Below are 13,693 nucleotides of genomic sequence, written 5' to 3' on the forward strand. Positions count from 1 at the left end.
AAAGTTTTTGTCCCGTTGTCCTGCAAGTAAGATTTTTGTACGATGTTTGCCTAGCGCATATGACCCTGAAGACATTCAACCTGAACCGCTACCGCTGAAAAGCGGCATTCCACTTTGTATACAATGCATAATCACGACTTATCGGCTTAGCTATCGAGACGTGGGGTTAGGAACTAAGACTGGACATGTGCTGAAGTTGTGTGCTACAAGTGAAAGGGAAGAGAAAGAAAAACATGAGAGATGTGAGCTCAAGATTAGAGAGAGAGAAAAGAGAAATCGGGCGGGGGGCGAGGGGCTACTGAAAACAGAGAGAAAAGAAAAAGAGAAAGAGAAAAGAGAGAGAGAAAAGGCAGAGTGAGAGAACACAGAGAGAGAGAAAAGAGAGATGGGGGGGGGGGGGGGCTGCTGAAAACAGAGAGAGAAAGAGAAAAAGAGAAAAGAGAGAGAGAAAAGGCAGAGTGAGAGAACACAGAGAGAAAAGAGAGAGAAAAGATAGAGAGAAATGCAGCGGCCACTACTCACACACGCAGGCAGGCAGCTGACCAGACCAGTTATGGTCTTGCAGGCAGATCCTCACAGAGGAGCCGATGAGACGGAACCCTGGGATACACTGATACACCACCGTATCCCTGTAGCCAAAGTTCTCCCCGATCACCTGGCCATTCACTATGGTCTCAGGTACACCGCAGTGGCCCGCTAACAGGAGGAACACAGAGACATTGTTAGAGGGAGACCGAGAAGGAGAGAGAGACAGAAGGCTGGAAAATAAGACGAAAAGAGGGTGAGAGATACATACATGGAGAGATGGGGGAGAGAGTGGAGAGAGGGGGGGGGGGGAGTTGTGTGGAGAGGAGGTTGGAGAGAGAGGGTAAAGCAAGGGAGAGAGAGAAACAGAGAGAAGGTAGAGGAAAGAGGGGAAAAGATAAAAAGAGGTGCCCGTGTTCTTACAGAAACAGACAAAGAGAGAGGAGAGAGGCCGAGCGAAAGAGAATAAAAGATTGAAAAAGATAAGGAGAAACGGAATGAGAAAAGACTCGAGAGTGATATAAGAATTGCCCTGAACATTCCTGTCCAGGCGAGGTTACAGACAGAACGACAGACAGCCACACAGACAGTGTCGGCTACAGTGAGCATATGAGAAGATCATTCAAACAGGCAGGTCGCCGAAATATATCAGGTCCACAGACACGCTTCAGAGAAAAGAAGGAAGCCCGGAATAGATATGAATCCTGTTTCTACAAACTTGGCACCAGCACACAGAGATGTTCCACCGTGAGCTGTTTTACCACATTAGACAGACGATCACCGGGGGGGGGTGGGGGGGCAAAATAATACAGTAACATCCTTCGGGCAGCAGATAGTGTTGTACTTCACTGGCAATGGAAACACGGGGGGAATGAATTGGATTCTTTACCCAAGCAGCGCGTCTCCTGTCCACTCCACAGGCCAGAGGAGAGACATTCTCTCACGGTAGAGCCCACCAACATGAAGCCCACGTCGCACGTGAAGATTGCGGTCGCCCCGAAGGTCATCTGCGTTCCGATCTTCTTCCCATTGGGCGGGACCGGCAGGTCCCCACAGGAAATGACTGGGAAAACAGACCGCACCCCGCCAGCAACAGCATTGGTAAACATGACATATGAAGCCAGTTCTGTCTTCCATGATAGAACAAGACATGCTGAGTTTTTAAGTTCAAACAGTCGTCCAACCGGAGCAATTTCTAAACAAAGGCAATTCATATTGTTTCTGAGGTCCTCAGAATCGAGGGAAGAGGGGGGAGAAGGGGCGGGGGAGAAGGGGCGGGGGGGGGGAGAAGGAATCGAATGAAGGTAAAGAGAGGTTGGAGGTGCCCGGGGGATTTGAGGGAAAATTGAAAACAGGAAAATCAATGTGGTTCAGTCTGGTGCATTCTCTGTTCCTCCGACATTCACACCCCAGGCAGCCGCTACTCCTAGGCTTGCATCCCAAACAACCAGGGCCCATCGTAAACACACTATGACCTCTAACTGTCAGTCTCACTTAGCGAATTATTAAAGCAGTAATCGGTCCAAAACCACATATGCAAGGTTAAATAAAGCTGTGACATTATTCAGCATTTTGTAGTTGTAGTAAGTTGTCAAGCCACACATACAATCAAGTTGACTAGAAATCCCAAAATGCAATGCTATTTCCAAGCAATCAGGCAGGCTAGAGTCCTTTATAACTCCGTAGCTAGGTAGCTATAATGCACAAACACCATCCCCAGAATCGGCCTGTGAATTAGTCACAAATACAGTTGTAAAACCCCCAAAGAAGAACCACTATCAATTTAAGAGTTGAGAGCTGAAAACATCTAAAGAATGCCCATAGGTAGCACAAAAAATCTGTATGAATCAGGTTGCTATAGAAACACACAAAGGGACCTGCGGAGAGACACGAGGAGAGACATGAGAAGAGAGACACGAGAAGAAAGACACCTGCATTCTGTCACGACATTTGGAGGAGGAATTCATGTTCATCTGAGGGTTCACTGGGTACTTGATGAAATACACTGCTCACACAAATTAAGAGCAATTGTCTGTGGCCACCACCTGCAAAACCATTCCCTTTTTGGGGGTTGTCTTGCTGTTGCCTCTCCAGTGCCCCTGTTGTCACTTTGATTTGCACCAAAACAGGTGACATTGATTCACAATTGCTTATGCTTCCTAACTGGACAGATTGATATCCCTGAGGTTAAAATTGACTTGGCGTTATACTGTGATGATTACGTGTTCCCTTCATTTTTTGGAGCAGTGTATCTACCGTGCCATGATGATATACCCTGATTACCATGGACGTATGACTGATTACCTAGGGTGCAGGTAATGGTTTTAAAAGCATTATGAAACACGTTAATCTGTGATCAATGTAGACAGTGGGGGCCCACTATAATAACCTTAATGTAGGCACAAAATGCTTCTGATGGGAACATGGTGTCAGATGGAAAATGGCCGCCTCTCTACTCACTCTGGCAGTGGGGTCTCTCATTCCTCCAACTCCACAGGCCATTGGCCATGCACTGGATGTGGGCGGGGCCGAGGCGGTAGTAGCCTGGGTCACAGCTGAAAATGATCTTGGTGCCGTACTCATAGTGGGAGCCGTTCACGATCCTCCACCTCCCATGTTCCAGAGAGAAGGAACCAATGCTAGGACACACTACCACTGTTATGCACACACACACACACACGCACACACACACGCACACAAACACACACACACACACACACGCACACACACCAACACACACACACACACAGTCAGAAGTCAGTTGGCATAACCCTCAGATTAATCTCCCTTATTGAGGTGGAGAAGATGGAACACCATCATGTATTCTTCTCTGCTCTGCAAACTGTTGACCTCCATTTGCTCTGCTTCATGAGGCAGCCAGGCATTTTAAACAGGCTTCTTAATAGGCAATAACTTAATGTTTTGGCAAAATACAAACTAATCCACTCATAAATTAGTGATGGATTGCCTTTTGAGTTGGGAATTCATTTTAAGAGGGACGTAATTGCCCTCATGAAAAGCTGTGAGGGGAACACGCACGCACACACGCACGCACGCACACAGACAAACACACGCACGCCCTTAACCAGCAGCTAGGCTAGCCTCCAGGCCTAATGTTGCCTCCCGGAGCAGAGGGCACGCAGGCACACACATCCACCCCCGCCCCCGGGACCTCCCCACTACCGGAGCAGCGCGGGATCTTGTTGTGGTTGCTCCAGGTGCCGTCCGGCTGGCAGACTGCGCTGGTCAGCTCCTTGGAGGACAGGCGGTGGCCGTCGTTGCAGAAGTAGGTCACGCGCGTCCCCACCGAGTAGTCCACCGTCAGCACTCCTCCGTTCACCGGAGCCTTCGGCACCCCGCAGGACACCGCTGCCGGTGGGGGGGGGGTGGGGGGAGGGGGAGGGGGTGAGGAGAGGGGACAAGGAGAGTCAGCGCTTGTACAGCCCAGAGGGTGAGAAGAAGTGTTTCCAAATTACACCTTCCGAATCACACACACAGTACACCTACACACACACACAACCTCACACAAACACACACACAACCTCACACACACAGCGCACACACACACCCAACCTCACACAGACACACACACACACACACACCCAACCTCACACACACACACACACACACACACCCAACCTCACACACACACACACACACACACACAACCTCACACAAACACACACACACACCCAACCTCACACACACACACACCATAAACATACACAAAGCAAACAAATAACACACCATCTCATATACAAACACACAGTCAGTACAGACAGCACACACACTCGCATTAAGAAATAAGCATTCCCTGATTCCACACACACACACACACACACACACAAAGGCCTGCTGAAACACTGATCAGACGAGAAAGAGACATTGTGACCCAGACAAACCATGTAAATGTAGTCCTCTCAATCAGTTCAGCGATTATATCACCGCTCACAGGATGCTCCTCTCACAGAAGAAACACTGATTCTGCTCCCACACCCTTCTTGAAAAATATTGAATATGTTCTTGAACTGTTTTCTAGCTAACATAGATTATTGAGCATTGGGGCACAGCTCCCACACACAGACTCAACGCTAGCTCAACTTACATACTATTTACCGTACCCAATCCATCTTCAAACAATGACAGAGGGGCATCATTTACATAGGAACCGACTTACTAAAACATCACAGAACATACTCTTCTCCGAGAGAGAGCTAGAGAGAAGAAAGACCGGGAGATGAGTGAAAGAAGAGGGAGAAGAGAGGACAGAGAGAAAACAGAGAGGAAAAACGCTCAAACAAAATTAAACATAAAGGTCGGAGATCCACAGTTGTCAAAGTCTAGAGGAGTTGTGTGTTTGTTTGGGTGTCAGCTCACACCTGTGGTGTTGATTTTGTTTGGCAGCGAAACAAAAATAACAAATGTCTGTCAACTTTCTTTTCATCCTTCACGCCATCCCGACAAGTGTATGTTATGTTTTCATGGGGAAATGGTAGGAGAGAGATTTTCTGGTTTGGATGTTAACAAGGGGACACCGTCCTCCACACTCCAACAAACAAAGTAACAAATGAGGTTGTCTTCGTCCGGGAGTTGTTCTGAACAAGGTAAATGTCAAACTAAATGTTTCCTTAAGAATAATTACATTTCAGTGTGAAAAGCTGGAGAAATTAATTACATTTTTAAAAAGTTGTATTTTAGTGGGAAAAAATTATAAATACAAATTACAAAGATTGTATTTGAGTATGTACCTAGGTGAGGGATTTCAAATCTTAAAGGTTGTATTTCTGTGTCAGGAAAAAAATCCTCCTAATATCATGATGTGCAATTCAGAATGGCCTTTCCTCACTGCAACAACTCCCCATGATGTTCAGGAGAGTGGAAGATCTGGAAGTGCATATCTCACTAGGCTGTTTCATCATAGTGCTCGCTCCGCTAGGAAGTACCCGCTGGCGCACATGCCCTGGAAGAACAGCTCATGGATTTGACCTCCTGGCTGAATTGACAAAGCTCTAGCATACTCAGAGGCAGTGAATTAAGCCACGGCCACTGAAATATGTGTGTGTGTGTGTGTGTGTGTGTGTATGTGGGCGAGTGTGTGAGTATGCATCCTGTTTAGGAAATTCTGAAGAAACGATTCTGTTTCTTTCTGCCATATATTATCTTTTGAGCCTCAATCCTACAGGCAAAGACATTTCATCATTCTTCCTCCACGATGTTAACATATCCAGCAGCTCAACAATAAGATAAGAAACAGACTAAAATTCTCTATTTCTCTTTGTCACTCTCTCTCTCTCTCTCTCTCTCTCAGTCTTTTTTCTCTCTTTCCAATCAGGTTGGAATGAGAAGCAGTTCTTAAGTGAAGCACTATTCCCTGCCTTGAGGGATCTACTTCAAACCAAGACCAAAGCGGTCAGTGGATTGCACCACACAGGTAAGGCCTCTACATTCCTGGACACATGCAATGGACACTTTTTCATACTGATTTATTAAAACTGACAAACATAATGTTTCATATACTAACTATATAGATATACACGTGTAGTTCCACCACTAAGTATTTTTCGAGGCCCCATTGCGTCCATTCAGGACAGTCTTGGCCTTGTAGACAGAAACAACATGCCCTGCTGGGATTATACTGAGGCTCTTATTCTTTCCAGGACCAGTTTTCTTAGGGAACAATGACGGTCTCCTGGATGTCTGGTTTTAGCCCAACGGACCGGATTGACGTGTCTTGACACACTTCTGAAGTCGATGTCGTCATATAATGTCACGTCATGTTAGTGTCCTTCCAGCCACTGGCGCTTGGCAGTATGGTGTCATCAAATCACATCAAATCACAGAGTGCAGCTTTAGAACGCGGGGTTGGAAAAAAGTCAGGGGAAAATCTTTTGAAGGGAGCTTTTAGAGCGAAGGACGTGAGGCTGAGGTGGGTATATTTGAGGAGGCATCGGTATTAGACATTGGTGGGAAAATAGATTTTTATTCAGTCTCTTTTCATGTGTAAAATTTGTTTGACGTTTAATGTAGAAACGGCTAGGCAGAGGAAGATAAGTGTTAGTGACTACTATGGAAAAGGAAACCCATTAAATTTGACACACTAGTAAGTACAACAGGATGACAATTCTCTTCCAGGAAAATGTGAGTGAAACTGTAGTCAAAACGGTAGTAGATTCTCAAGCACTTCTATTACGAACAATGTCAGCAATAGGACTGTAATTTCAGTCAGGACATCCTGAAAATATTAGTATTATTTGGTACCTGATCCTGGCCAACCCCTGGCAAAGGGCAGTTTATTATAGTAAGTGAAATGTTTAAGTGCCATGCTACTGACTGTGGATAACTATACGCTTTAACTATACAACGTCTGTCCCTGGGTCTGTCCCAATCAGATAGACAGGGAACCAACCTTGTCCTATGCCTTCTGCCCTTCCCTCTCAACTTAGCGTGAGTGAACTGTGTCAGACGACTGACCTAGCATCAGGATTTTCCTGCCAGTTTTTCCTTCTTCTTCGCGATCTAAAGAGCGGACGGATCCTTACTGAGCATTCGTAGTCCGAGGTGTTTCATCAGTAAGGGCCCCGGAACTCACCTTGGCAAGCGGGTACTGGGGAGTCCCAGGCAAAGTACCCGTAGCTGTTCCTCCTGCACACGGCCGTGCTGTTCCCTATGAGGCGGTAGCCCCGATCGCAGGCCCATCGGACCAGGCTGTTGAGATGCCCACCTGTCTGGGTACTGATGGATCCGTGGAGGGGAGAGTCTGGAGTGCTGCAGTACAAAGCTGGGGGAGGGTAGGGAGACACAGCAGGGCGGAGGGAGGGGAGGGAGGGAGGGAGAGAGGGCGGGGAGGGGGAGAAGAGAAAGAGAGAGGCAGAATTTGGGAGAAAAGGAGACAAACACACACAGGCACAGATCAGTAAAGTGGCTATAACCAGAGCTCTGTAAAGTTTACTACACCAATTTATCTGGAAACTTGTTTTCTATCATATTTTCCAATGTCATTGTGGCTAACTCTAGCTAGCTGCTACTGTTGGTACAAAACATGGACACTCCATCCAGTATACCAAAAGCCTACCAGCAAGGTTGTGACGATTATTTATCTATGCTGGTATATTAATTACGCGGCTACATTAATCACAGTCTTTCCCGGCACTGGCACACGTTCCGGGCACACGTCAGAGATCCGGTCGGAGTGATGATGAGGAAGCCTGCGGCGTGGCAGCGTCCAGCATTCGCCCTCGTCCCAGAGCACTGGAGCCCTGCACGCACTGTCACACCGCATCAGCACACACCCACACACGGCACGGTCGGCCTAGGTGTGTTTCTGTGTCCCGGAGGATTCGTCTCTCCTTGTGAGGTTCGGCAGAACGCTAAACCTGGTCCCCAGGGCTGCTGTGTCTACGCGTGCCGCGTCTATCAGCCTGGCAAGACAACGGGGTGGAAGGTGATCTTGGTGGGAGTGGCCAAGTCATTCGATGGGCTTGACCGTGCAGGTTAAAGACGCGCTCTGGAACCTCTGCGTCCAAGATCTTTGTTGTGTTGCATAATCCGCAATCTGGAATCGCTACAGTACCTCGGTAAGCCATGAGAATCCAAGTTGAAAAGCGGGAAAATTTGAACTCCAGAGAATTTCATTTAGAATTTGTGGATTTAATTACAAAAAATATGTGCGGAGGTAATGTATTGGCTAAACCGCTCTCCACCATTCCCGCTCCTTCTAACGTTCGCAGGCTCTGCTCCTCAAAAAGCTGGGAGCAAAAGCATTTCTTTTCCCCCAGGTCAAGTGAATGCAAACAATTTTGGCGGTTTGCGCATGCTTAGTACGTTCACATATTCTTACAAATGGGTATGGAAAAGCACAAGGCCTCTGTGTTTTTGGGGCGCAGTTATGTCACCTCCTACCAATTAAAATATTTTACCCACTGGCTCTCCAGTCCAGTATGAACGTCCAGCAAAGCTAACTGGTCAAGCTAGCTATGGAAGTGGCAAATAATTTTGTGGGACCTAGAACTATTTTCCACTTTATGTTTTGAAGAAAAAAAACATTCTGTAAAAGGGCAGACCAATAATGGATCTTAGGGATTTATAACAGCGTAATGGGCAGAAGCGTATCAGAAGTTTTCAAAATGAACAGTATTTTAGAACTGAGTGGCTGTGTGGTTGCACTTAAGCTAGCAGGTTGTTTTGCCTTCCCTGCCTGCTGTTCTCAACTGCTGACACCGTGTCGTCAAGGGCTGGCTACACTGACTTACATTTTCTGCAAACAGCAATCCAAATTTGTCCAGAAGGATAGGTGAATGGATTTCATCTTCATATAAAGTAAGTTTACAAATCTCCAGCATGAATTGTGACATTTTGGCATTGATTTTGAAAATATAACTGATCATGCAAAAAAAAGTATTTTTTTGAAGGATAGTGATCATATGAAGCCATTTATTATCACATAGTTGTTTGGCCTTGTTACAGACACACAAGGAGAAACACACAGGTGAAAATGGCAATTAAAGGTGGATTTCCCACACCTGTGGCTTTTTAATTAGCAATTAGTGTCTGTGTATAAATAGTCAATGGGTTTATTAGCACTCACGTGGATGCACTGAACAGGCTATATACTGAGCCATGGGGAGTAGAAAAGAACTGTCAAGAGACCTGCATAACAAGGTAATGGAATTTTATAAAGATGCAAAAGGATAGAAAAAGATATCCAAAGCCTTGCGAATGCCAGTCTGTACTGTTCAATCACTTAAGAAGTGGAAAATTCAGGGATCTCTTGATACCAAGCCAAGGTCAGGTAGAACAAGAAAGATTTCCGCCAAAACTGCCAGAAGAATTGTTTCGGGATACGAATAAAATCCCACAGGTAACCTCAGAAGAAATACAGGGTGCTCTGGAAAAAGACGGTGTGGTTGTTTCAAGGAGCACAATGCGATGATACTTTAACAAAAATGAGCTGCATGGTCGAGCTGCCAGAAAGAAGCCTTTACTGTGCCAATACTACAAAAAAAGTCTGGTTATAATATGCCTGACAACACCTTCACATGCCTCACACCTTCTGGAGCACTATAATTTGGAGTGACGAGACCCAAGAGCTTTATGGTCACAACCATAAGGGTTATGTTTGGAGCAGGGTCAACAAGGCCTATAGTGAACAGAATACCATTCCCACTGTGAAGCATGGTGGTGGCTCACTGATGTTTTTGGGGGGGTGTGAGCTCTAAAGGCACGGGGAATCTTATGGCAAGATGTATGGCAAGATGAATGCAGCATGTTATCAGAAAATACTGGCAGACAATTTGCATTCTTCTGCACGAAAGCTGCGCATGGGATGCTCGTGGACTTTCCAACATGACAATGACCCTAAGCACAAGACTAAGTTGACCCTCCAGTGGTTACAGCAGAAAAAGGTGAAGGTTCTGAAGTGGCCATCACGGTCTCCTGACCTTAATATCATCGAGCCACTCTGGGAAGATCTCAAATGTGCGGTTCATGCAAGATGACCAAAGACTTTGCACGACCTGGAGACATTTTGCCAAGACGAATGGGCAGCTATACCACCTGCAAGAATTCAGGGCCTCAGACAACTATTACAAAAGACTGCACGCTGTCATTGATTCTAAAGAGGGAAATACACAGTATTAAAAACTACGGGTATGCAGAATTTTTAACAGGATTCAGTAAATGTTTTTCTTTGTTGCCATGTTTTGTTTTATGATTGTGCCATTCTATTATCACCTACAGTTGAATGTGAATCTCATAAGAAATAAAAGACATGTCTATTCACTCATGTTTTCTTTACAAATGTACATTTTTAACCAATTCTCCAAGGGTATGCAAACTTTTATTTTCCACTACCTGATTTTGTACGCTACATTTGTTGAAGTTTTTGGATTATCAGTTAGACACGGTACTCTTTTGCTTAATCGATTGTTTTGTAAAGGGCCACATGATGCATAGCATACCTCTGGGAAGTAGTCTCCACTGACGAGATTTAGAAGAAATGTTTTGCTTATGCAATCGCCCGCTACTCACGCACTCAATTGCTTACTCTGCGAATCATGCGGATGGAACCGGTGATATGCATTACGGAAACGTGCAGAGATCGATGTAGTAAGATAGGGCAGTCTCAATATAAACGTGCATGACACAATGACGGTACAGTTCCCTGTAAAACGTGCTTCCAATCGAATGACACATGTAATAGAAATAGATTCGCTAGGGAGTTCAACCTGAATAATCAGATTTTTGCGTTTTTTCTTGTTACCTAGACTGACTGTCACTGGACATACTGCACTATTTTCAAGGAAACACTCTGTGGCTCAACAGCGACACTTTTACAACTGGTGGCAGAGAATAGGCACTGCATTTTTTTTTTTTAAATCAAAATGGATGTTACCAAAGCAGTAACTGTCCTGTTCTTCACCCTGAGTCGGCACAGAATGGACCCAGCGCAGCTGGACTCGATGGACGCTAGGCTGTCCCACAACAACGTTATACGTGTACATGACACATGGGGGAAGGTATTTTGGGAGAGGATCGGTCGGACTAAGCAGATTAAGCCAATCCTTAAAGCACCGGTAGTTTATAAGGACTTTTGGATTTGCAGATGAAGGCCAAGTCTGACGTATTGTTCCACCAGACCTATGCAAATGTCCGGTAACAAGATTAAGTAGAACGTGAAGGTTGCAATGCCAGAGTGGTTATGTTTTCCACTGTAGTGACTATAAAGAATTACAAAATCTACACACGCCCCTTAAAGTCACTCTGGACAAGAGGCATCTCAAAAATAACTAGAAGGTTGTGTCAAATGTGAAGAAAAAGTGTTGCCTCCTAACCACCATTTAATTTAATTTTGAAAAACCTAGTTTGGGTAACATTTGGGTCTTGCGATGTTGGCACTCATTAGCTATGAATGACAAGAAATGGCATGTTTGCACAAAAAAGATGACCATTCACGCTATTATTGACAAAGCTTACTGAGCAAATTACTGGTTAACTTTGGAACGCATTAGAACATGAAAACCAGCTGACGTTACGTAATTTATCGCCTCCTTCAATTTGACAAAGTATGAAGAAGAAATATCAGACTAATGACTCTGACTTCCACCAGCTGGTCAGCCTGAATAACAGGGCCAAATCCTGTTGGCTACTCCAGTTGTCACTTTAACAACCAGAGTAGCCAACAGAATAAAGTAAAACCTATTCATCCGGGAGAAATGTAAGTTCACAGTGCAAGCTCTTGCTTTCAGGTAGGCATACTGTATGCCTTATTAATTGCACTACATATTCAAACCACCAGTTTGCCCACAGCCACTGGTCTAATTGTGTGTGAACAATGGTAAGGGGGTAGCACTAAGGGAATGTAGCAGGGAAATGAAAAGGAATTAAAAGCTGAGGAGAAAGCAACCCTGTCATGTCATCTTACAGAGAAGAATATCAACGAGGAGCAAAAGCATGCTTACAGAGAGTGGGCTGGGAGAGGAGGGAGGGGAGAGAGAGGGGAAATGAGAGACAGAGAGAGAGAGAGACAGAGAGAGACACAGAGAGAGAGAGAGTCAGGGACAGAAATAAAAAACAAAACTTGCTCAGAGGCATTAGTAGCAAAGGAGAGGATGTGGAAGAAATGTTTTTGAGAAATTGAGAGATGGAGATGTTTGACTCTAGCCTGAGCGTCACAACACTTCAAAGCAGATTTACTCCAAATCTTTTGCATACTTAAACGAGCGAGGAAGTTATCCCCCAGCAAATCTCCTGACGCACATACTGAGTGAAGAATTACTAGTCCCCTCAGCTCCATGCCTCTATGTTATGTGAAACCAACAATCTCAGAGGCAGTTCATCATTTGCACAATAGCAGTTATTATTTTATCTGGAAAAAGTCTCAGAAATGTAACTGGGTTATGCAAAACAAAAATAAACAAGAGGAGGCAAATGTTTTTCATGATATCACAGAGTTTTCGTGCTCTTCACCCCCCCCTTGCTTCCCTGAACGAAACAAATCAAATATCGCTTCTTCCACGAGGGGCCTTGGACTAGCCAATGATGTGCTTGCTGCAATCGCATGTGAGGCTCCCTTTCACGAACAAATAGCTTGGACCTATTGAAATGCCCCCCAAAATGTAAGAATATATTTTTATTACTCCCTCAATCGTTTTTCAGCGTAATCCTGGATTTTTTTTAAAGAAATACAGGAGATTATATTTAACATTAAATAACATTTTCTGAAAATGTGTTCTTAGGAAATTGCTAAAATTAATTTGTTGTCATTCAAGCGCACTAGCGTCGCCAGATATTTTTGACTGGGGAGCTAAGACGGGTCTAGGTCGAGGACAGGGGGGGGTCTCACTCGGGGGGCGATCACTCGCGTATTGCTGTTTGGACTCGAGTGCCCGTTTCGTTCACAGGCAGCCATCGGCTATAAACCACAAAATCTGCCATTTTGTAAGTGATTTATATTGTTTTAGTTTTCTTATGAAGGTTTTATTCTTTCAGGAATGCATATACTCTGAAATATATAAACATCTATTGTTCTCCACTATAGTAAATAGCTCTCATCAGCTTTGAGCTTTATGATACTGAATATTAGCTAAAATCAGTCATTAATAGTTTTCAAACCACTAACATCAAATCATTAACAACATATTTAAAACTGTTTTGTAATTGCAATAGTAATTCATTATTATGTGGGTTATAAATATAATATAAAGTATGGAAATAAAAATAACAAACCCGATATCAAACACTGTTACATGGATCATACTAATCATAAATAAACAGTGCTTTTGGACTGATAAATTGCTGTTTTTTAATATCTTACTTACATTCATGCATGTAGGAACAATGCTTAAAAACCTAAACAATCTACTAATCCATTATACATGCTATAATGTGCAGATATTATAATGTGCTACAGCTTTTTTTTGCAGCAGTGAAAGAACAAAGTCTACTAACAACTATACCAGATTAATGCGTCACGCTTCACTAGCACAAAAAAACAAGGATAATGTTAGTTTGCTATTTCTCTGATAAAAATAGATCCAGTTTGAGTAGGAAAGTACTTTCCGAAGAGATACTAGATAATACAGAAGATTTTGGAAGTAAGAATGAAAAGAGATGTTGCTATGGCTACAGTAAGACAAAACCTACACTGTGGCTAAAAAAAAAATAAAAAAAA

At 44.3% G+C, this 13,693-nt stretch overlaps 1 protein-coding gene across 5 annotated transcripts in view; it reads right to left on the bottom strand.

Annotated features, from left to right (window-relative positions):
• Positions 1 to 13,693, bottom strand: part of csmd3b (CUB and Sushi multiple domains 3b) — a 418,091-nt gene that overhangs the window by 59,505 nt on the left and 344,893 nt on the right. For all 5 annotated transcript variants that reach the window (XM_034294760.1, XM_034294758.1, XM_034294759.1 and 2 more), the window contains 5 exons: positions 7,115 to 7,303; positions 3,709 to 3,894; positions 2,986 to 3,180; positions 1,415 to 1,588; positions 523 to 696 (listed from right to left, as the gene is read on the bottom strand). In XM_034294760.1, coding sequence (XP_034150651.1) covers positions 523 to 696; positions 1,415 to 1,588; positions 2,986 to 3,180; positions 3,709 to 3,894; positions 7,115 to 7,303 — 918 coding nt within the window. The remainder of the gene's footprint in view (positions 1 to 522; positions 697 to 1,414; positions 1,589 to 2,985; positions 3,181 to 3,708; positions 3,895 to 7,114; positions 7,304 to 13,693) is intronic.

Source organism: Esox lucius, chromosome 10 (assembly GCF_011004845.1).
Source record: "Esox lucius isolate fEsoLuc1 chromosome 10, fEsoLuc1.pri, whole genome shotgun sequence".
Classification (NCBI taxonomy): domain Eukaryota; kingdom Metazoa; phylum Chordata; class Actinopteri; order Esociformes; family Esocidae; genus Esox; species Esox lucius.